The sequence below is a fragment of the Nannobrachium achirus genome (assembly GCF_963921795.1).
Source record: "Nannobrachium achirus genome assembly, chromosome: 13".
Taxonomy (NCBI): Eukaryota; Metazoa; Chordata; class Actinopteri; order Myctophiformes; family Myctophidae; genus Nannobrachium; species Nannobrachium achirus.
In genome coordinates this window covers 49,459,915-49,485,648 of record NC_137833.1, presented here as the reverse complement: position 1 = coordinate 49,485,648, position 25,734 = coordinate 49,459,915, and the positions used below count along the sequence as shown (strand labels likewise).

At 43.3% G+C, this 25,734-nt stretch overlaps 1 protein-coding gene across 1 annotated transcript in view; it reads left to right on the top strand.

Annotated features, from left to right (window-relative positions):
• zcchc24 (zinc finger, CCHC domain containing 24) overlaps window positions 1-25,734 on the top strand; it is a gene marked incomplete at its 5' end in the record, with an annotated part of 99,568 nt that overhangs the window by 6,660 nt on the left and 67,174 nt on the right. The window contains one exon of the mRNA XM_080740302.1: window positions 6,728-6,928. Coding sequence (XP_080596428.1) covers window positions 6,728-6,928 — 201 coding nt within the window. The remainder of the gene's footprint in view (window positions 1-6,727; window positions 6,929-25,734) is intronic.

Below are 25,734 nucleotides of genomic sequence, written 5' to 3'. Positions count from 1 at the left end.
TGGAAAGAGCACGAATTTGCCTTTCCAGCAAGGTATAGTTCATAATAGCAATCATATTTTATTCATAAGTTATTCCATTTTCAAAACTAAAACATGCTTTTACTCAAAATGTCTTCTCAGCAGCCTGTGAAGACCCCATACCATGCCCTTACTTTTCCACTTTCTGAGATAAGCGAACATGTTTGAAACATATAGTTTGGACCACTGGAAAGCACACGAATAGGCCTTTCCAATAGGCCTTTGTTTTGTTATTTTATGCCTCAACATCAATGCGCAATTGTCCCTCCAAGATGAGTGAAATCGTCAGAAATCCTTGGCAGTTCTATTGCACAGGCAAGTTGAACTTGGCAGAGAATGAGTTAAGTATCAAAAGTAGAAAGTACTCATTGTGCAAAATGTCACATTTCAATGTATATATGGCTGAAGTGGTTAATGTATGTTTTGTAATAATAATCTAAATCTACAAAGTGACTAGCTAAAGTTGTCAAATACACGTGGTGGATTAAAATTGCAATAGTTGGATCCAAGATGTAGTGGTACTAGTAAAAGTATTGGAAATTGCAAATACTCAATTAAAGTACAAATACCTCAAAATTCTACTCAAGTACAGTACAGTAAAGTAAATGCACTTAGTTACTTAACACCACTGCTGTTAGCTATTGGTTAAGACGGATTCTCATCCTTTTGCATTGCTTGATATGCATTATCATTATGATGACAGTTTTTAAATGAGAGTGTAGAGATGGAGCCAAATGGACTGACTGTACACGCTCAGAGTTACAGGCCCGTAAGAGGACCCATTTGGGCCCCTGATGGTCCGCGGACCCGTCGTTGACAACCACGGTGGTTTAGGAACAGGGATATTTAACGTTTCTATCTAGTGTACTTTCATTACGAGGTAATTGCAGAGGCCTTTCAAAGTGTTTTCCTAACATGAAAGAGTCTCGTGTAGAAGATGGTTATACATTAAGGGTCATTGTGTGTAAATGCCATACGATATCCTCTGCAGTCTAAAGTGATTCAGACCAAAAAAGAACACACATTCACATTCTGGAAACAGTCGGGGATTTTCTTTCAAGATCAAGGGCAAGTAAAATAAACCGCCGTGGTGATTTGTTCAGGAGATGAGTAATGTGCTGTTGTTTTTGCCATTGAAGATCCTGCAACAAAGTCTGTTCAAAGTAAAGAATATATGAATGAAAGTGTTTCATGTGAACTCCAAGACGACGAAGAATATGATTTATATAGTAGTTCCCTCAGACGTCATGCATTACATTCCATTAGCCTATTAGACAGAATTGCAAAAAGATGGCATTCACCACCACCAAGTTTGCCTTATGATTTAACCCCTACTCTGTCCCAGAACACGGACCCCCAGGGGTCTTTGAGGGGGTTCCCATCAAAATCAATTCAATCACTTGAACCCTGTTTTATTCTTTGGCAGTTGTTAGCTTGATGGGGGTCCGCGGCCGAACACATATACATTTGGGGGTCCTTGTTGAGAGAACCAGTGCCACTGCTCTGAATGGCCAAGCGGCGTCACCTTCAAGGTGTCACGCAGAGAACCCTGGCCACACACCCATCATTTAAAGACAACAGCGAGTGTGTTTCCCCCCTGGGGTGTGCGGGGTGCGACACCTCTCATCTCCGGAGCTGAGAGAGCTATGACCTGGCTACTAGAGGTCTGGACCCGTTTGGTTCTAGTGGTGGGCAAAACCGTTCGTTTCAGTGAACTAATCATTTCGTTCACGGCAACGATCCGTTCAAATGATTCGTTCACGTTTACCGCTCATAGCGCGATCGTCCTGTGAAAAACACTACCGCGGGAACGTTTTCATTAACCAACCCTAGCATCCCTATTCTGGAACATTGCTGTCTAAGAAATCTATGAACATTTTTAATCTGCAACACAATTTTATACAATATGTTGTGGGGGTCCCTGATTCATCTCTCTCTCTCAGCTAAAGGGTCCTTGGCCTGAAAACGCCCCTAGTTTAAGGAAATGAACGAATCGTTCATGATTGATTCTGAAATATTAATTCATGAACGACATCACTATTTGGTTCTCAGAGTTTGTCAGTGCATGCTTACACACACACACACACACACACACACACACACACACACACACACACACACACACACACACACACACACACACACACACATACACTCAACATATTTTCCGGGTGCACGACAATGGCGCACAACTAAGTATAGGATAAATCAGGCAGAATTCCAACCCTAAACCTAACCTCTAAAATGTTTTTTTTTAACCATTAATCAACAAGTTTCTTGTAAGGACCAGGAAAATGGTCCTCACAATGTAGTAATACACACGCACACGCGCACGTATGCACACACACACACACACACACACACACACACACACACACACACACACACACACACACACACATGCGCGCGCCCGCACGCAAAATAAATAAACATTTGGGCTCACATACTATTTGCAGATGTGCCTATGTGAAATCCGTTTCCTTTGGGTCATCGCTAGGTGGTCTTGGCCTCACAATGCACACACAATAACGCAACAAGGCTTGCGAAGGAACAAAAATGTTTAATTTCCATTTGTGTGGGTCTTTTAGAGAAAGAAGAAAAAAACAACAACGCTCCACTAAATAACTATTTCCACAAACTAAGGGTGGCGAAGCATAGCGGAGGATCGGCGCGCGAGCCAAGATGTGAAATTAACCCATTTAGGCCTAGACTTATTGAATGCTTTAACCAGTGAAAAATAGCAGATATACAAGCTCACAGCGCGGCACCGAGTGCCGCGCTGCGAGCTTGTAGATCTGCTATTTTTGGAAAAAAGTCGTGAAAATGTGAGCAAATCTTTGAATATATGTATTTTCAAAGCGAACGTTTGTAACTCAAATTTTGCTTCTGGGTGGTCCCTGGAACTAAATATTTTGAGATGGGGGTCCGTGGCCAAATAAATATAATTTTGGGGGTCCTTCACATGAAAAAGTATGAGAACCAATGACATAGTAGTCTCTCAAGAACAGATTAACTGAGCTCCAGTTAAGTGAAAAGGACCTTTTCTTTGATGATGGCTGGCCAGATTGCTGACATAGAAACATAGGTTTTTCAAAAAATCTTAGAGGGATTCAAAGGACACTTATAGAATCGGGTCAAAATTCAAATTTTCACGATTTTTCAAAAATAGCAGATCTACAAGCTCGCAGCGCGGCACTCGGTGCCGCGCTGTGCGCTTGTATATCTGCTATTTTTCAATAGTTAAAGCATAAAATAATGATACACAAAATGTGTATACCCGTTCTGAATGGGTTTAATGGCATATGGAAAACATCACAAACAAAAGAGCAGTAATATTTGATTTAGCCTAGGCAGATCCAATAAATGAACATGAGGGGGCTGGAACTCGTTAGGAAAAAGAAACCTCGCAGCCTGGTTAGATAAAGACTTGGACTTCAATGGCGGCCGGGTTGCCAAGAGCAAAAACCTTCTGTGCTATGCAACAGTTAGAGATCAGCAATAACATTGCTTCCCGAGTCTTGACTATCACCTAGGGAGGGCCGTTACTGTCACCTCACCGAACTGACATGACGTCGGCTGTAAATTCACTGTGTCTTTTCTTTAGCGACATACATTTTTATTTGACAGCGTACTTATTTGGCAACTTTTTATTTTATTTGACAGTGCTTTGGCAAAGATCGAATGTGGTGTGATGGCTATATTGTCCAGTTTCTAAGTATATTTCGCCATCATAACATGTCTAATTAAGTAGCGGGTCATTGAAATATTTATCGATTTGTTTACATGTCCTATTAGTCTCTTAAGTCCTTCATATGTTTCCATGAGTTTACTTGAATGAATGTACTGTATTTGACAGCATTTCTATTTGGCAACTTTTTATTTTATTTGACAGTACTTTGGCAAAGATTGAGTGTGCTGTGATGGCTATATTGTTCAGTTTCTAAGTATATGTCGCCATCATAACATGTCTAATTAAGTAGTGGGTCATTTAAATATTTCTAGATTCGTTTACATGTCCTATTAGTCACTTAAGTCCTTCATATCGTCGTTGTCAGGTGGAAACCTTGTATGTCCAAAACCGTTTGTTTTGTATTTCTAATTTTTAAAATGATTTAAACTAGTGAAAACAGCCGATCTTCCATAATCTACAAGCACACAACGCCTCACGGTGCGAGGCGTTGTGTGCTTGTAGATCTGCTGTTTTCACTACTTTCGTGCGACGGCCTTGTGTGATGAAGCAGTGCTTTCAAAAAATGTAAAATTTGAAACTTGGAGATACGAGGTTTCTGCCCGACAGTGACGATACGTTTCGACGAGTTTACTTGAATGAATGTACTGTAAGACATGAATGACACGGGGGGAAAAAAGAAGCCACATTCTCTCCATTCTGTTTTTCATATCCCTTCTGAGGGCATCTTGTATGAAATCATTTTGGGCCAATGGCACGCAACGCAGCTTAGTGCAACCCAGGGCAGTGGTTCTCACAGTGTGGTCCGGGGACCCCCAGGGGGGTCTTTGAGGTGAGTCCAGGGGGTCCGCCACTAAAACTGTGAGTTCTTGAAATGAGAACAAGGCTGGAAATCAAGAAGGGGAGACTACACAGTACAAACAATACCTATGGCTAGTAGTGTATACCTCCAGCAGTGGTTTGCCTGCCTGCTAGGAGGGCTGATACTCAACAGGCTGGTGAAGAAGCCATGCCTCTCTTCTTGTGTGTCGGGTGACTCATCCTCTTTAACCCATCCAGAACGGGTACGCATTATTGTGTATCATTATTTTATGCTTTAACTATTGAAAAATAGCAGATATACAAGCTCACAGCGCGGCACCAAGTGCCGCGCTGCGAGCTTGTACATCTGCTATTTTTGAAAAATTGTGAAAATTAGAATTTTGACCCGATTCTATAAAGTGTCTTTTGAATCCTTCTAAGATTTTTTGGAAAAACCTATGTTTCTATGTCAGCAATCCGGCCAGCCATCGTCAAAGAAAAGGTCCTTTTCACTTAACTGGAGCTCAGTTAGTCTGTTCTTGAGAGACTACTATGTCAGTGGTGCTCAAACTTTTTCATGTGAAGGACCCCCAAAATGATACTTATTTGGCCACAGACCCGCATCTCAAAATATTTAGTCCCAGGGACCACCCAGAAGCAAAATTTGATGTTCGTTTTGAAAAAACATATATTCAAAGATTTGCACACATTTTGACGACCTTTTAAAAAATAGCAGATCTACAAGCTTGCAGTGCGGGCCGCTGCGAGCTTGTATATCTGCTATTTTTCACTGGTTAAAGCATTCAACAATTCTAGGCCTAAATGGGTTTAAAGTCCTGTCTTTCTCTCTCTCTCTCTCTCTCTCTCTCTCTCTCTCTCTCTGTGGACATGCTCAGTACTTTTCCAGCTCATAAGCACATCTGGGCCTCGCGCCAGATGTTCTGAATTTAATGAGAGGAATGATCTTCTTTTTTTTTTTTGTTACTTTTGTTTTTTTTCTTCTCCTCTTCCTCTTTCTACGAGAGAGAAAACAGGACGTGATGATTTTTAAGCTCTGCGATGTCTCAAAACACTCCCTACCAGGAATACAATGATTTAAATGCTGGGTGTGATGTTATGGTGAAGCTCAATGGGACTGTCAACCGTCAACACATGATGAAGAAAACTAGAGTGATAGTGTGCTGTTTGTGTAAGGCCCCTCAAATCTACTGAATGAATGCATGGATTCTATACATCGTCACTGTCAGACAGAAGCCTTGTATCTCCACATATAACCGTAGATTAATGCCCTAGGTCTTCAACGTTTTCAGGCCAAGGACCCCTTAGTTGAGAGAGAGAGAGATGAAGCAGGGACCCCTAAAATCTGTTCATATATATAGTTTCATTGTTTGACAGCACAATCATCAGTGTATTATGGATTCATGTTAATGTGTGTTTTCAGATATTTAACCACTTGAACGGTCAACACTTAATAAACGCCTCGCAGCGCAAGGTCTTGTGAGCTTGTAGATCTGCTATTTTTGGTTAAAGTTGTCAGAATATGGACGCTAGTGTTTAAGTGGTTAATATAAGAAAGGGGGAAAAACAAGTTTCTATCACTCAAAGATTTGGAGGACCCCCTGTAGTAACTCTGAGGACCCCCTAGGGGTCCCGGACCCCCTGTTGAAGACCCCTGCCCTACTTTGCTCTACAAGAGTGTCATGCAAAAGCACTGCAACGAATGGAACCGTATTGTCTATAAGTGAAAGTGTTTAAGTGTCTGCTTGTTTTATAAACAGAGCCTGTGACTAAATAAGAACTACATTGGATCCATTGCAAAATGTTCTTTTTTTTTCCAATACAAAATCTTCAGTGATGGAAAGTAACTAATGACATTTACTTAAGTACTGTACTAAAGTACAATCTTGAGCTATTTAGTATACTTGAGTATTTCCAACTTCTAATACCTGTACTAATTCCACTACATCTTGGATCCAAATATTGGATATTGGTACTTTTACTCCACTACAATTATTAGAAAACTTTCGTTACTAGTTGCTTTGAAGATTTCGATTATTATTACAAAACATACATTAACCCACACTTCAGCGTTATATACCTCTCGGATCTACAATGCGTCGCGATGCGACGCATTGTGAGCTTGTAGATCCGCCATACTTTTACTTTTAGATCTGAATATGAGTCCAACTCCTGCGTTCTTAACGTGTCTTCCCCACGCAGGTGTTAAACAACAACGTGTACAAGAATGTGTCGCCGTACGGCTCGCTCAACAACATCGTGGATGGCCTCAACTCCCTGACGGACCACTTCTCGGACCTCTCCCTCTCCTCCGAGCCACGGAAGCCCAGCAAGAGACCCCCACCCAACTACCTGTGCCACCTGTGCTTCAACAAGGGCCACTACATCAAAGACTGCCCCCAGGTGAGACCACCGCCGTCCCCCCCCAAAACCATAGAACGCATGTGGTTCTCAAAGTAACGTCTTCCACGTCAAAAGGACCCCCAAAATACATTTCTATTTGGCCACGGACCCCCATCTGAAAATATTGTGATGCTGGGGAACCTCTGGAACCCAACTCAAGAATCCCTGGGGGGGGTCCCTGGACCCCACTTTGAGAACAACTGACATAATATCGTCACTGTCGGGCAGAAATCTCGTATCTCCAAGTTAAAAATGTGTAATTTCTTTCGTCAAGTGCTTCACCATACAGGGCTGTTGCACAAAACGAGTGAAAACAGCAGATCTACAAGCACACAACGCCTCGCACCGCGAGGCGTTGTGTGCTTGCAGATCTGCTGTTTTCACTATTCTAAATCAGTTTTAAAATGATAAATACAAAACAAACTGAACATACAAGGTTTCCAGCCGACAACAACGATATAGTCTGTGTACTGTACGCAGAAAAGATGTTGGGTGTTAATCTAAGCACTGAGAGTTCTTAATATGACCAAGTCAAATGAACACTTGGTGTTAATTAGTACCATGTAATATAGAATATAAAACACTTAATTGATATCAAATTACAGAATCATTCAGTGTCATATCTGCTTTGCGCCATGAAAGAGACGATGCTGGCGGGGTCATCCTCTCTCTCTCTCTCTCTCTCTCTCTCTCTCTCTCTCTCTCTCTCTCTCTCTCTCTCTCTCTCTCTCTTTCTGGACTGACCTACTTGTTAAACAGGCAGGCCTCTGTGTTCTGTAGTTGTGTGTGTGTGCGCACGTTTGTGCGAGTGTATACAAGGATGCATATGTTCATGTATATACAGTATATGTGTGGGTGTTTATGTATCAATTACTGTATCCCCGTAGGGATCATATTGGAGAATGTTGTACCTGTTGTAGCTACTCTTATTTATTGCCCTCAAGAGCAAAGTGCCATTCACATTGAGCACTATAACTATATCGTTCACCACTGTATTCTTGTATAGTCCAGGGGTTTTCAAAGTGGGTGACGGGGCACCCTGGGGTGCCACGACGGCAGTCCAGGGTGCCGCGAGATAATTTGATAATATTTGGAATTTATTTGGACACTTGAAAAAACATTTTAAACTTGAAGTACAAAGTTATTTTCAGTCAGTTCTAACCAAAATGGCTATTATCTCAACGTTTTCCTCGCAACATAATCACTAAAATATCGTCACTATCGGGCAGAAACCTCGTATCTCCAAGTTTCAAATGTGTACGTCTTTTGGTAAAGCAAAGCCCTGCTTCATCATACAGGACTGTCACACAAAACTAGTGGAAACAGCCGATCTACAAGCACACAACGCCTCGCGACGCGAGGCGTTGTGTGCTTGTAGATCTGCTGTTTTCACTAGTTTAGTACATTTGATAGATGATAAATACAAAATGAACGGTTTTGGACATAAAAGGTTTCCACCCGACAACGACGATATGCTATAAATATAAGGTGCTGGGAGTGAAAATTATAATGTAGTGGTGCCTCGGATTAAAACAATATTTATGGAGTGCCCTTAGACAAAAAAGTTTGGGAACCCCTGGTATAGTCGGTGTGAACTCATCCATTTGACTAGAACAACTTTTAGTATAGTTATAGGCCTAGTGCTCAGTGTGAATAGCCCTTGAGAGATGAGATTGCTTTAAGTGTCCATGTCACCCAGTTACAATAGCAACATGTTTGAATGTAACGGTGTGAGCAGTGGTCCTTGCTTCACCTTATTTCCACAAATTGGTGCATTTGATGTGTGAGGTTTAGGAGTGCAACAGTGACGTATCGTGCATAGTGATACATAAGGACCGCAGGTCGACGCTGGAAATGTAGGGGGAGAGAGATTTCTTCCGTTTGGTCAGTTTGGTGTCCATTCTTTTCTCAATCAACTGAATGTATTGGACGTGTCCGTAGCAAGAAGTACCTCCGGCCACCGTTGTCAACCGTATGGGCTGTAGTGAGGAAAATAACGTTTCCTCTTGCAAAAAAGAGTGGAAAGATGTTGTTCTTCAAGTCTGTAAATATCAACCATACCTCTATGGTAGAAACATGGAAAGCTCAGTGGCGTGCCGTGAACGTCGTTCTCATCAAGAGCCCATGGTAAAGTGAAACGGCAGTGAGCCTCGATGGAGTCTAGCCCAATATGTTGAAAAAGACCCCATCTTAATTCCCTTTTTATGTAGACATAAGACGAAAAATATTAAATCCTGTTGGTTATTGATTAATCACCAGATTCGAGAGATGGGGGTACTCGGTGAGTGTGTTTCGAATCGCTCTGTTCTGCAGCTCTGCTCTCGTGTGCTCACTGCTGCGAGGTGCAATACAGACGTGCGGGCCCAACGGGAGCGAAATTGGAGTGGAGGGCGGGTCGGCCTGCACATAACGTAGAGCAGGGGTTCCCAAACCTTTTTGTCTCAGGGAACCCCATAAATATTTCTTTAATCTGAGGCACCCCTACATTATAATTTTCACTCCCAGCACCTTATATTTATAGCATATCATCGTTGTCGGGTGGAAACCTTGTATGTCCAAAACCGTTCGTTTTGTATTTATCATCTATAAAATGTACTAAACTAGTGAAAACAGCCGATCTACAAGCACACAACGCCTCGCGATGCGAGGCGTTGTGTGCTTGTAGATCGGCTGTTTTCACTAGTTTTGTGCGACGGTCTTGTATGATGAAGCAGGGCAAAAGACGTACACATTTGAAACTTGGAGACACAAGGTTTCTGCCTGACAGTGACGATATTTTAGTGACTATGTTGCGAGGAAAACGTTGAGATAATAGCCATTGACTGAAAATAACTTTGTACTTCAAGTTTAAAATTAAATAATAATATTAATAATATTGTCCAAATAAATTCCAAATATTATCAAATGATCTCGCGGCACCCCTGGACTGCCGTCACGGCACCTACAGGGTGCCCCGTCACCCACTTTGAAAACCCCTGACGTAGAGGAACTATGCATTCCGACATAATTAACGTACGTATGTGCTGCTCTCTCACCCAAAACGTACACAAAATCAAACATACGGAACTATGAACAGCCCTTTAAAGGAGGACTTCGCCCATTTTCAACCTTATCTTCATAATACGATGTGATTGGTCCTCGCCTCAGAAACCTGCCTACCAGTGACATCATCTGTAGGCAGGTTCCGTCATTTCAAACAAGATTCTTTTTTTTAAGCTAACTTTCCTGGAAAAGAAATGTCTGTGCAGTAGTTTCTAACTATTAGCTTGGACCATCATCCCATCGATGATGTCGATATAGCTCGCCAAGGAGACACAGAGTGTGTAAATGGGAACGGTGTCATCTTGTGATGATGGAGTGAGGACCAATTATATTAAGAAAAGGTTGAAAATTGGGGCAAAGTGCTCCTTTAACCGTGGCATGTCAGCTGTGAGCTCCGGTGGTGGATTGCGTGCGTCCTGATGATGAATGACCGATGGTCCAAGATGTTGTCAAATCAAGGAATCTGTGTCAGCGGTCTGCTCTCCCTAAAGCTTTCAGTGCTCATGTCAGCACAGCCTACAGTGCTGACGTACATAACAGAAGTGATCTAACTGCATGCTTGGAGGATATAGGTCCAGGTTGGTAGCCGGGGGAGCAGCTCAGTTATGGGTGTGCCTGGATCCAAAGGACCATAAATGTACCGTACTTTGCTCCATTGGTTGACTGAGTTACCAGGGCCCAAGGTGGAGGGGCCTTAATTGTTTTATACTTTAGCTATTGAAAAATAGCAGATATACAAGCTCACAGCGCACAGTCATGAAAATGTGTGCCAAGCTTTGAATATATGTATTTTTTAAGCGAACATTTGTAACTCAAACTTTGCTTCTGGGGGGTCCCTGGAACTAGCCAAATACATATCATTTGGGGGTCCTTGACATGAAAAGGTTTGAGCACCACTGACATAGAAACATAGGTTTTAAAAAAAACCTTGACTCAGGGTTTTTCTAAAGCAGTTGTACAAGCTCGCGGCACGAGTTAAAGCACAAAATAACGCTTAATAATGTGTTCCCAGTCTAAATGGGTTAAACCCCCTATGAACAACATTCATGGGGGCCCACACAGTGAATCCTTGTACCCAGGGCCCAGAATTTGGTGCGACACCCCTGGTTGAAATACATTACTACACAAGGATGATTTCGTTGCTGTCGGGCAGAAACCTTGTATCTCAATGTTTCGAATGTTTTGGTTGTTGTTGTTTTTGTAAATTAATGTCCTACTTTATCATCTAAGAGTGACTCACAAAAGTAGCGGCCCAGGTCCTGGATGTCACCAAAGATCACAGCCTAACGGGGGAGTTGTTGTGAGCTTGTGGCTCTTCCCACAATCTTTCATCGAACGATAAGAATAGCGTGCACACTTAAAGAAAGTAAGTCAATAATATCCGTAAACCACGAGTTCACTCAACCAAAGTTGTGCAAATTCCTCTCTAATAATACAGTTCTGGGGTCCGGATATAGTCATGTGAAAAAAGCCACAAACATTTATATAAAAGGTGTACGCCACGAGATAATGACAGGAACACTGTGTTAATGTTTGTAGTAATCGCTGCAGCAGGAGTGAAATAACATTTAGATTTGGTGTGCGAGAGATGTTTGGGGAGGGAGCAGCACCGCAAGATGACATGACCTCTCTCTCTCTCTCTCTCCCTCTCTCTCTCTCTCTCTCTCTCTCTCTCTCTCTCTCTCTCTCTCTCGCACTCGCTGGGGTGATTGACGATGTGCAAGAAGTCATTTTAATGCATCTGGTTGAAGGCAGACATCTTGGTGAGGACGGAGGTCTGATGGTTATCTAGATTTCACAAGAGGAACACGGTGTGACTTCGATTCCGGGGATTCATTGCGCTACAGTTGTTTTTGTTTACGCGAGCTGGCCCTAATGGATCATTGGATTACTCTCCCCTACTCCATCCCTCTCCTCTCCTCCTCTTCTCTCTCTCCTTTTGTCCTCTCCTCTCCTCTCTCACACTCTATTGCAGGGAATGGTAACGAGGAGCAGATGTGAGATTAAAAAAAATGCTTTGCCTCCCTTTATGACAGATGATGCTGGTCTCGGGAGGTCTCTAAAAAAGACCCGGTCCGCTGATGAAATATATCTCCTCCCTGGCTCCCCGGTCCCGGCCCTCGACGTGAGGGAATTAGATCATCTATTTATTGATAACTCAAAGGGGACTTTCTGGGGTGGTATATTATGTGTGCCATGTAACGTTTGTGTTTTTATACACAGCTTAAGTGTTTATATGGATTTTTTGGAACTTGACCGTGCTTTAATAACACGTTCAACTTAACCCCTCGAGTCCGGCGGCGAACACTTGGTGAAAGTAGCAAATCTTCAAGCTCACAACACGTCTCAACGCAGGAAGATCGGCTACTCTCTTCAAAGAGCTTGTAGATCGTCTACTTTCAGGCAAATACATTGTGTGTAGAGGGAATGCTAGCAGGCCTATTATAGAGCCATAAAGGGATATTCCACTTTCAAAAGAACTTTTGGTCATTTTATCATCCAATCAGGCTTTTGGGAACTCCCTGAACAGTTTTTAATTTGCTTCATTCAGTATTTAGATATTTGAGGTAAATGTTATCAGGCCCTCCTCCTCCAGGGCCTTTCCCCATACACACCCAGTCATCCCTGTGGGAACCTTTCTGACACCTCCCGCTTAAAACCCAAAAAGCCAGAAGGATCGTGAGGCCGCGCTTTCACGGTCTGTACTCATACTGAAAGTCTAGATCAAGCGGCCTTTTGCCCTCCTCACCACCATCTTCGTGAGCGACATTCTACGGTCGGTAAAAGTCGTGCAAATGCGAGCCTTTTTTGTTTGTATTAAGACGAAAATCCCCCCCGCTGGACAATGTGAGACATGAAATCAATCTCCCAGCGAATGTGAGCATGCAGAGGCGTAACTCAAATCACACCCACTCAGGCCACTCTCTCTCTCTCTCTCTCTCTCTCTCTCTCTCTCTCCCTCTCTCTCTCTCTCTCTCTCTCTATCTCTCTCTCTCTCTCTCTCTCTCTCTCTCTCTCTCTCTCTCTCTCTCTCTCTCTCCTGGTTTATATTTCAGCTGTTCGTTTAAGAGTGCCAAGCGGAAACGCGCGCAAAGAGCAGCGCTCCTCAAAAGCCGCCTCCGTCCTCCGCCTACACACGGTTCCTACGCCGTTTAGCGTCCAGGAGCCCTATGAAGAGAACATTTTAGAATGCTTCCAAATCATCCCCACTTTTTCACTTTCTTTCTCCCCCTCAGAAATAGCAGATCTACAAGATCACAACGTGTCTCGGAATGTTCAACGTTCAAAGTCCAAATAAATCCGACGTGTTGCATTTGTAATCAATAAAAAAATCTTAAAGGGATAGTTCACCCCCCAAGAAATATAATATAATATAATATAATATAATATAACATAATATAATATAATACCAGTAAGACTCCCTAATCGGGAGATAAGCGACCGTTGGTCGCTTATCTCCACAAATATCACAACCTCCACCTCTCACGTCATACGGGTAGCCATAGTTACACCTGGAATGTTGAATCTCCATATATGGAGATAACCTACGCATCACACAAAGTCTGACCTCACCAGCCCATACTTGGGCATGGACGACTTATATCTCCATATACGGAGATGGCCATCTATGGAGATACGATGACATCACAGAGTCCACAGCTGATGATGTGGCGTGATGTCATACAATACACAAACAAGCCCTATATAAAGGGGCAATTCTCACCAGGGAAGAGAGCATTGCCTGGAATGTTGAATCTCCATATATGGAGATAACCTACGCATCACACAAAGTCTGACCTCACCAGCCCATACTTGGGCATGGACGACTTATATCTCCATATACGGAGACGGAGATGGCCATATATGGAGATACGATGACATCACAGAGTCCACAGCTGATGATGTGGCGTGATGTCATACAATAAACAAACAAGCCCTATATACTGATGCGATACGATGACATCACAGAGTCCACAGCTGATGATGTGGCGTGATGTCATACAATAAACAAACAAGCCCTATATACCAGGGGTCCTCAAATACAAATCTTGAAGGTCCAGAAATATTTTTTTGTAACAGGTCCGGGTCCGAAAAAAAAGGCGAAGGCGAAATAAGGCGGATACATTAATACAGTATGTACTGTATGTATGTATGTTTATTATAATCATTAGAATTGTTTATTTTAATTATTATTATTATTATTTGGAACTTTGGAAATCTCAGTTGGAACTGTTACCCCTGCTACCCGATGCTGGATAAGCGGTTGAAGATGGATGGATGGATGGATGAATGGATAATTATTTATGCATGTAGAGTAGGCTACATTATTTACATTTATTGTGTAGCAATAAAACACTGGCTTATAGTTTAATTATTGGAAACTAAAGAGCATAAATGCAATATTAGGCTTGTCGTTCAGAATGGAAAATAAAGTGAAACTTAGCGTGAGGGGGAGAGGATTACTTGACATTCAGTTGACACACGTACTGCACAAGCCAGACTGTGCTGTTTGCCTATGTCAAATGGCCAGTCAAACCAGGGTCAACGAGTCATAGTTATTAATCTAACACAGCCTAGGATAGCTGGCAATAATATGCGACGACACATCACATTGTTAAAGACGCATGATCACGCATCGCGAGTTTCGCGACCATTTCTCGTCTAATGCAAGCAGTTGGAGCCTTACATCGTGGATATTAATGTGTTGCTGTTGTCCTCTCCAATTGAACAGCCAAAGGTAGAAGATCTCTAAGTTATTAATCCAGTGGGAGCAATGGTTTCCAAGAGGTTTTAGCAACTTTTTCAGGCAGCGAGCGGCATGAGTGTGTGGAGAGGGAGGGGAGGGGGGAGCAGCATGGAGAGCAGACTGCTTCGGAGGGAAGGAAAACCTTTGATCTACAAGCCCACAGCACGTTGCACCCGCGACGCTTTGTGGGCTTGCAAATTGGCGTAGGGGACGGGGTGTGTCTTGTGAGCCTGTGTATGTGTTTGAGCGAATGAGCACATACACACCCACGCACACACAAACACAAATCACACACAGTCAGTCCGATCGTCAGATACAACTGTGCGCTGTGCGGAGATTTCTCAGAAATGTGCCCAGGCGCACCTCCGTCCGGACATGGACCGCGGTCCGCCTATTGAGGACCCCTGCTATATACTGATGCGGAGATATGAGCAGGGCAAAGGTGTGACGTGTGACGTGTGACCGACCGACCGACCGACGGACGGACGGACGGCCGGTGGAGGTTTTCATAGTAAACTGCTCCCTGACGGTCGCAATAATATAATATAATATAATATAATATAATATAATATAATATATATTTTTGTTTTTGTCGCATTCCTAAGCTAATAATTTGATGACCAGCAGTGGTTCCCTATGGAGACACAAAGAGCCTGCTTTGTTCCCTATGGAGACACAAAGAGCCTGCTTTGTTCCCTTTGGAGACACAAAGAGCCTGCTTTGTTCCCTATGGAGACACAAAGAGCCTGCTTTGTTCCCTATGGAGACACAAAGAGTCTCCTCAAATTATTGGCTTAGCAATGCGACTAAAACAAACAAACAAACAAACAAAAAATATCCATGAACTCATGTCTCCATGGGGTGATAGAAAAAAAGTAATTATGGTGGTGAACTTTGCCTTTAACGGCGAGTTGTCTCCATTGTGGCCATAAATAAAAAGGCCTGTGTCACTCTCTCCACTCTCTCTCCGAGCGACGTTTCCCAAAACATTATCATTGGGGAGACACGCTAATCCATAACATGGAGGAATCCGTTTACATGCCATGGGAGCAGGGGTGTCACACCAAATTCTGGGCCCTGGGTAGTGGGTACAAGGATTCACTGCGGGCCCCCCCCCCCGTGAATGTTAACTATTGAAAAATAGCAGATATACAGGCTCACAGCGCGGCACCGAGTGCCGCGCTGCGAGCTTGTAGATCTGCTATTTTTGAAAGAATCGTGAAAATGTGTGCCAAGAAACCTATGTTTCCATGTCAGTGATGCTCAAACTTTTTCATGTGAAGGACCCCCCATCTCAAAATATTTAGTTCCAGGGACCCCCCAGAAGCAAAATTTGAGTTACAAATGTTCACTTAGAAAATACATATATTCAAAGATTTGCGCACATTTTCACGACTTTTCAAAAATAGCAGGTCTACAAGCTTGCAGCGCGGCACTCGGTGCCGCGCTGTGAGCTTGTATATCTGCTATTTTTCAACAGCTAAAGTTACTAGGGCCCCTCCACCACCTTGGGCCCTGGTAACTCAGTCCCACTTTCCTACCCCTTGTGACGCCCCTGCATGGGAGTCTCTGCTTTCTGCAGGCCCTGGAAAGGAAATACATTTGGGGATAAGCTGGTTCCCGCTAAGGGTCTGTCCCATCAGGAGGTCTGGGCGGGCCAGCGCTGCCAACGAAAACAAGAGTGCTCTCTCTCTCTCTCTCTGGCTTCACAGCGCGCCGCGGACTTATGTGATCCCAGTCCAGCGCGGAGTTGTCACACTGACTGGCGTGACATTTACAATATTCTCCTCTCTCACCTCACTTATAATTCTTCTCAGCATTTATCGTAAATCATTGGTGGAAGAGATATTTGTTTTACTTACTGGTAAAATTAGCAATACCACGATGTTGAAGTTCTCTGTTACAGGGCCTGTATTCAAAAAATGTACTCGAGTTAAAGTACAAAGGTGTTGGCTTCAATGTGTGCTTAAAGAGCTCTTTTTATGCAGAATGTCCCACGTTTTTTTCCAGAAGTTCTCAAAAAAAAAAAGTCTTCCAAAAAAATACAAGCTCAACCTCAGCTTGTAGATCGGCTATTTTTGAATAGCCAAACTATAAAACACGACTGAAGTGGTTAATGTCTGTTTTGGGATGATAATAAAAAAATCTACAAAGCAACTGAAGTTTTCAAATAATTGTAGCAGAGTGAAAAAGCACAATATTTGTCTTCGCAGCATGCAGAGGAAAGGAAAGTAAAAGCACCTCAGACTTGTACTTAAGTACCGTACTTGAGTAAATGTACTTACTATTATTAAATCACTAATAGTCCAGTCTGCTTTGAAGGTGACTGGTCTGCTGTATCTCTATTCTCTTGGTGTAATTGCTTTGTTTTCTCTTTCTGTGGCCAGTTAACGACAATTACATTGTTGCGCTGATCTCAGTGTTTGTACATTTATTAGATTTGGCTTTGTGAGCGCTTTTCCTTGCCTGTATTTTATTTTGGAAGCACCCATGGAAAAGTGTCCCCCCCCCCCCCCCCCCCCACCCCACCCTCCATCACTGATGTGAGAGACAAGATGAGAGGTCGGTCGCTGCCTCCTGGCGTCGGGGAAGAGGATTCCTCAGGGATCTCTCGTCTCGTTAGTCTCGTCGTCGCTGGCCGCGTGGAAACCTTGCAAAAAAAAAAAAACGTAGGCTATAACTTTCCAGGAAATTTGTTCCAGTGGATTCGATGTAGTTAGTATTTAGTCACACCAGTCTGTTGCTTTTCATTGCTGTCTGTCAGACAGACAGACAGACAGACAGACAGACAGACAGACAGACAGACAGACTTAACTTTCAACCTGGCATCCTTAATTCTGTGCATGTCATTATGGACGAAAACCTTTAAATACACATTTTCAGTAGTAGTTAGTTTGGTTGCCCTAATAGGCCAGTCAATCTAAGCTAAAAAAAAAAGGGTTACATGAGACTGACACTGTCCATGTCCATATGTGGGCATTCCAAGATATGGGCTTAATATTGATGACATCAGGGGTCCCATTCTCCATATATGGGCATAAAAGGGACAAGGATGGAATTCATTTGCAAGTGTGACTCGCGTCACAGCAACCACATTTGCAATTTGCCTGAATTGCATCTTTCTAGTTGCTTGCGCCAGCAGAGCGTGCAAGTACTGCGTGCGGCCGTGCAGCTGCGTAGGTACAGTAGGTAACCGTGTTGTGTTTAAGCCAGTCAGGGACCAGCATTTCTGGTAACGTCATCATTAACAGCCCTATGAGGGACCAGCATTCCTGGTGATGCACAAGTAGGCCTTGTATGGCCTACTTGTGCCCAAGGCGCAAGTTGGCACCTCGACAGAGTGCAGGTCTAGTTCAAAATGTTATAGCTAGCAGGGGCTGAAATATCGTAAAAGGGCCTATTCGTGAAAATATCGAAAATAGCCGACCTCCAAGCTCACAACGCATCGCAGCGCAACAACGCGTTGTGAGCTTGGAGGTCGGCAATTTTCGAAGTTTTGCTCACGGGGAAGAAAAAGAAATCCTGAATGCAGGTCTGTGGTGATTTAGGGCACTGGTTCTGAAAGTGGACCCCTCCAGGGACCCCTGAGGGGTCCTTTAGAGGCTTCCAGGGGGTCCCCGGCTAAATGAGTTATATAGCATAAAAATAATATTGTATCCACTGTAACCATATCTCTGCTGTCGGACACATTTTGGACGGCCTCCAAAATGTTAATTTTTCCAGAAAATGAGAATGCTGGGATTTCTGGGATTTCTACACAGATATTGCAATTCTTTCAACATAGATAGATAGATAGATAGATAGATAGATAGATAGATACCTTTATTATCCCAAGGGGGAAATTCAGTTGTCCAGTCCACTGTATACTGCAGTAGCACAGCAGTATACAGTTATTTACAAAGTTACAGAGAAGTAGGAAAAGATAGATAAGAGTAAAAAACAAGAGCAGTACAGTACCAAAAAAGAGAAGGTGCATCAATAGATGCTGCAATGAAGTTCAAGAGAATTTGGACAAGGCAATTCTCTTGAATGCTGCCTTCAGGTATGGCATGGAAACATGGCAGTTGCATTTCTTTCACCATAGCAAAAACTGCATTCATAGTCTGGAGAGGGCACTTTTTTTACAGAAGGATAAAGGGGCAGGGGCTAAAGCCCCCCTTTGATGTGCACGGCTAAAATAGCCGATCTAACTGGCGCCGCGTTGCGAACTTGTAGATCTGCTATTTGCACTAGTTTTGCATCACACCGTCACACAACAAAGTATGAAATGGGGCATTGAAATGTGGATTTACAAGGTTCCATGGTGGGACAGTGACGGTGCAGTATGTGAAGGCCACACAGGCCCAGCAGTAGCAGCTGCCCAAATCTCAGCGTCAGGGGGGAACAGAGGTGTTATGTAAACCGCCTTTTATTCGGAAAATGAGGTCGCTCCCCTGGTTATACCCCTCGCTGTCACCCTTTGGCCCCCTGCCAAGATGTCTATCCAGTTGCCATCATAAGTTGGTTCTGTGCTGCTGTATATGGACTGGTTAAAAAAAAAAGAAACGGTAAACGGTGTATTTATATAGTGTTTTTTTTTTCTCCATATCGCTTTGTTTGCGGTGTACATTGCATTCACCCATTGACACACACACTGATAGCAGAGGAAAGCATGCAATCGGGTAGCAGTTAGGGGTTCAATTAGTGCCTTGCTCAAGGACACGTTGACACTAACGCAAGGGGAGCCAGGGATCCAATAGTCTGTAGTATATCGTCGTTGTCGGGTGGAAACCTTGTATGTCCAAAACCATTCGTTTTTATCAAAACATTTACTAAACTAGTGAAAACAGCCGATCTACAAGCACACCACGCTTCACGTGCGAGGCGTTGTGCGCTTGTAGATCTGCTGTTTTCACTACTTTTGTGCGACGGCCTTGTCTGATGAAGCAGGGCGAAAAGACTTAAGAATTTGAAACTTGGAGATACGAGGTTTCTGCCCGACAGTTACGATATAAATCTCCGAATACTATATAGAGTCTGGAACTACACCTCCCGAAATCCAAGGCATCTGTTTGTCATTTCCGTTCACGAAAATACATTTTAAAGCGTCTTTAGATTTTATACTTATATATTTTTTAAGGCTGGGAATTTAACTGATTAATTGCGATTAATTAATTACAGAAAATTAACGCGATTAAAAAAATTAACGCATTTTAATCACACTTAGTTTTTGCACCACAGAACCTTCAGTTTCGGGCATACCGATCATAGCGATGCACCAACCAAGAAGAGACAACAAACGCAAAGGGAGAAGTAGCCGATCAGAGCGCTTTGCTTGGCCCAGTGGATGCGAAATTTAGATTTAAAAAATCGAACCTCTGTTCGAAGTGGAGCTGTGTGTGTGTGTGTGTGTGTGTGTGTGTGTGTGTGTGTGTGTGTGTGTGTGTGTGTGTGTGTGTGTGTGTGTGTGTGTGTATTGCAGTTGATGCTCAGGGCAGGCTAGACTCAACAGCACCTCTCTGGTCACCCAGGGTTACTACATACAGGCTACATACAGACCCACAGACCCACCCACCCACCCACATACCCACATACCTACACACACGGCCACGTATAGGGGAGCTTGTGTTCCACACAGCTCCAAAAACTCACTCGTTGATTCACTCGTACTACAAAATGTGTTTTACTTGAAAAAAATGCTTCTCAGGTCAAATATCGATGTGTGATTAAAATGCGATTAATTGCGTTTAAATAGTGTTTTTTTGACACGATTTCCATCTCTGCTAATAAGCAAGCTATGCTTCGATCATTTTGATTCATATTAGGATACATTTGCGCGACTGTAAAGGCGAAATGGAAGTGGGGAGGAGGCTTCACTTCCGCTTTTCCCTTTAATCTTTAACCCATTTAGGCCTAGAATTATTGAATGCTTTAACCAGTGAAAAATAGCAGATATACAAGCTCACAGCGCGGCACCGAGTGCCGCGCTGCGAGCTTGTAGATCTGCTATTTTTGAAAAAGTCGTGAAAACGTGTGCAAATCTTTGAATATATGCATTTTCAAAGCGAACGTTTGTAACTCAAATTTTGCTTCTCGGGGTCCCTGGAACTAAATATTTTGAGATGCGGGTCCATGGCCAAATAAATATCAGTTTGGGGGTCCTTCACATGAAAAGGTTTGAGAACCACTGACATAGTAGTCTCTCAAGAACAGACTAACTGAGCTCCAGTTAAGTGAAGAGGACCTTTTCTTTGACGATGGCTGGCCAGATTGGTGGCATAGAAACACAGGTTTAAAAACCTTAGAAGGATTCAAAAGACACTTATAGAATCGGGTCAAAATTCTAATTTTCACGATTTTTCAAAAATAGCAGATCTACAAGCTCGCAGCGCGGCACTCGGTGCTGCGCTGTGAGCTTGTATATCTGCTATTTTTCAATAGTTAAAGCATAAAATAATGATACACAATAATGTAAACCTTCTGTTCTCCCAAGCCGCCGCTCAACCTCCCGCCGTTCGTGCTCCGATGCATGCGTCGTCCGTCATCAGCAGCCAGCTCTCAGTAATCAAAGTGATGCATTGAATGACATACACTGATTGACATGTCCTTGCTATACATCAACATCACTGTTTCCAAAACAGTGGGTCGGGACCCATTTCTGGGTCGCAAGTAAATATCCACTATCTTCCATTTCCTACATTAAAAAAAAAAAGAAAACAAGAAAAAGAGAATATAAAAACCTGCCACAAAAAGTTCGGAAATCTAACTTTGGTCGATTATATCTCCCCTTTAATAAACCCAAATGGTACTGTATTTTTATATCATTTTTATCATCGATTTGTCCCCTTTACACTGAGGTACAGCTTGTAAGCATCGGGCATTCGAGGCATGAGCTACACAGCCAAACGTGGTGGTAGCGCCGACCCGAATTTTGCCAAAATGGCTTGCAATATACTGTTATGCTGGCATTTACTCTTGTTTTGGGCTTCCCTGACACTGAGCTTAACATTAACAAAGTGTAAAAATGGCCAATATGTGTTGTTTTTTCTTTTCCTTATTACTGTGAGAGAGTGCAATCATTCAATGCCCCAAGTAACAAAGGTGAACACCAAAAGAACAGTATTGCAGGCCTGCCAGGCCTTTTTGACAATTTTTTGGAGGGGCCCTACCCACACGTTTGGCTGTGTTGCTCATTCCACTAATGCCAGATCCTTACAATTTGTACCTTGTTGTAAAGGTGAGAAATCAACGATAACAATGATATCAAACACAATACCATTTGGCATAATTAAAGGGGGGATATAATGGACCGAATGTTGGCAAATTTTGGGTCGGCGCTACACACACGCTTGGCTGTGTTGCTCATGCCTCGAATGCCTGATGCTTACAAGCTGTACCTCATAAATGTACAGGTAACTAATCAACGATAAAAATGATATAAAAATACAATACCATTTGGGTTTATTAAAGGGGAGATATAATCGACCAAAGTTAGATTTCCGAACTTTTTGTGGCAGGTTTTATATAGTAGGCCTATGTATATACATTATTTCAAAAGATTTTAAAAAGGTTAATTGCAAAAATCCCAACTTTTCTCAATGAATGAGTGAAAATGATTCACAAGTTCACAACGCGAAGCTTGTAGATCTGCTATTTTCACTAGTTTTGGTCCTGGGCAAACTTCTAATCTCTCTTTTGGGTCTTGAGCTAAAACGTTTGGTAACCACTCCTATATATAATTCCCAAAGAAAATGTTTTGCTCACGGGGAAAAAAATAAATAGAAAAATCCTGAATGCAGGTCTGTGGTGATTTAGGGCAGTGGTTCTGAAAGTGGACCCCTCCAGGGACCCCGGAGGGGTCCTTGAGAGGCTTCCAGGGGGTCCCCGGGCTAAATGAGTTATATAGCATAAAAATAATATTGTATTCACTTTAACCATATTATCTCTGCTGTCGGACACATTTTGGACGGCCTCCAAAATGTAAATTTTTCCCAGAAAATGAGAAAAACATCGAGCACAAGTGGAGTTAGGAGGTTTTGGCCGAAGCGCATTTTACTACTTTTGATTGGTTAACCAACACCGTAAAAGGGGGTCAACAGCACTGATTTATGCAAAAACAACAAGTAACAACCAAAAACCAGAGAAATGTAGTTAGCTGGTTAGCTTTATACCTCCGCTATTCTTTAGAGCAGATACTGTACATCTAGTTCTATTTTATGTACTTTAAAAAAAAAAGTCCTCAGACTTTTCAACACAAATCAGGGCCACGGGCACAACATTCTTTTCAGACAACATGGGTCTACGGTTAAATATATGATAAATTTGCATTCAAGCCATTTGGAGGTTCTTGACATGAAATAGTTTGAGAACCAGTGATTTAGGGATATCCTGTGTGTGTGTGTGTGTGTGTGTGTGTGTGTGTGTGTGTGTGTGTGTGTGTGTGTGTGCGTGCGTGCGTACGTGCGTGCGTGCGTGCGTGCGTGCGTGCGTGCGTGCGTGCGTGCGTGCGTGCGTGCGTGCGTGCGTGCGTGTGTGTGTGCGTGCGTACGCGGTGTGTGTGTGTGTGTGTGTGTGTGTGTGTGTGTGTGTGTGTGTGTGTTTGTGTGTGTGTGTGTGTGTGTGTGTGTGTGTGCGTGTGTGTGCGCGTGCATGCGTGTGTGTGTGTAAAGCTACACTCTCACCCTGACCCGTTGGTGGTTACATTACATTCTCTAAACTTGTCACCACAGGAAGAAGTGAACCACAACTTGGCAGCAGCTCTCAGTCAGTCCTTCAGCCTCAGTTCTATTTCCATGACCAACATTTGCTTTGCAGAAATGTGACATTTTTGGAGCGGTGAAAGCGCTCCCAATAGACAGGTATGTCCGTGGGTATGTCCGTGGGTGGGTGGCTGGGTGGCTGGCTGGCTGGCTGGCTGGCTGGCTGGGTGGCCGTGTCCGTAGCCTGGCAATACCTTGAGTGGCCACACACAACACACTAGTTAAAGGAGGGGCGCTGTTTTGTGCAGGCCAGGCACACTCACCACTCACTCACTCACAGGCACAGTTTACAGTTTACAGTTTAGGCATTTAGCAACACACACAGGGTATAGCTGCTCAGATTCACCGCTCCACTTCGAACCGAGGTTTGATTTTTTAAAGGAACAATCCTTAAAATGCATCTCTGTTGTCTCCCGCCCCCATTCATTGCAGTAATGTCTGAACTGCAATACGGATTGACGGAGAATCTGGGGTCCAATCCAGTGAGCGATCTGCTTCAAACAACTTTATTGATATTTGCAGAAGGAAGGATGCCATTTTAAAGCCTTTTTATTCGCAGGATTTAGGCAAATAGAGTGACAACGTTTCACTGCCAATCTTTGTCAGGTCATAGCACGAAGAGGCTACAAATGGCTTGAACGCAAGTGAGGAACTAGGGGCAGACCCTTCAATTAGCCAATGTCCAAAGGCCATTAATAATGAACTTTACTGTATTTATATTATCATTATATGAATTGTTAGGTAAATGGTAAATGGTGCATTTATATAGCGCTTTTATCCAAAGCGCTTTACATAGATTGTGCATTACATTCACCCATTCACACTCACATTCATACACCGGTGGCGGAGGAAACCATGCAAGGCACCAACCTGCTCACCGGGAGCAATTAGGGGTTCAGAGTCTTGCCCAAGGACTCTTCAACATTAACTCAGGGGGAGCCCAGATTCGAACTGGGAACCCTTCGGGAACCCTTCGTGCTCTAATAACGGTTTCTCTACCCCTGAGCTATGCCGCCCCTGGTGAGGTATAGTAGTGGTTAGGTGTGTTAAGGTTAGAGTTAGGGCCCGCAGTGGCTCAGGGCGTGGAGCAGAAGGTTCCTGGTTCGACCCCGGGCCACTGTGTTACTGTCGAAGTGTCCTTGAGCAAGACACTGAACCGGACCCTCGACTGCCCCGATGAGCAGGTTGGTGTCTTACATCGTGATTCGTGGGGAATAAATCCATCATAAACTGATGATAGCGATAGTGATAGCGCTGTCAAACACATGTATGAAGCTATCTATGAAAGCTTCATAGACGAGCACACATAAGTTACTTTCCACATGATACATGACTTGTTAAGCAGTACTGTCCCATAATGCATCTGCACAGATGAGGAGTCCTTAGTCTGGGTTAATGCAACGCACATTGTAAAGCGCTTTGTTTGGATTAACGGCGCTATATAAATGCACCATTCCGTGTTACAGTAGATAGGGATGGGTATCGTTCACCTTTGAATCGATACGATACCTTTTTCGATACCTGGGAATCGATACGATACCCTTTTCGATACCATTTTCGATAACTCGTTAACTGCTCTACCGCTGAGGTGATGATGATGATCACACAGTGGCGGAGCGGAGAGTATAGACGTTGGATAATCATCATAATAATAAACATTAGAGGCTATTGTCGGCTATTTTCCACAGTAACGAGTGTAGCCTACTAAAGTAGTCATTAAACTCTCAGTAGCCCAACTGTTACAGATGCGACCGGCCAGGGGTGTGTTCCAGAGTATCGAAACAAGGTATTGTTCGTTTTTACGTGAACCGATACCCGATAGTATCGACGTCATGTAATCGATACCATTAAAAGTATCGCAGACGATACCCATCCCTAACAGTAGAGTTGGGGTGAAGTGGGTTAAGGTCAAGGTTAGAGTTGCATTTAGTTTAGTTGGGGTTAAATGGCGTAGGGTTAGGCTACATTGCTACAGTATGTGCACACCAGGGTGTAAATATCTGACGTTCCTCCCCGCCATACACCCGGGTGCATGAAGCATGTGTCGCCATAAATATCTGGGTGCAGATAGTCGCTGTATGTTTGATTTGATTTCGATTTTCACCCCACTTTTTTGGATCACGCCATTCGTTTCCGATCACACCCTCAACGATGACGTACACGTCTGACTGCCCCAGCTCATCGTTCCTCTTTGGAGGTTGATGAAACATGTCGTCAGTGTCGGGAAGAAACCTCGTATCTCCAAGTTTCAAATTTGTCATTTATTTCGTCAAGTAAAG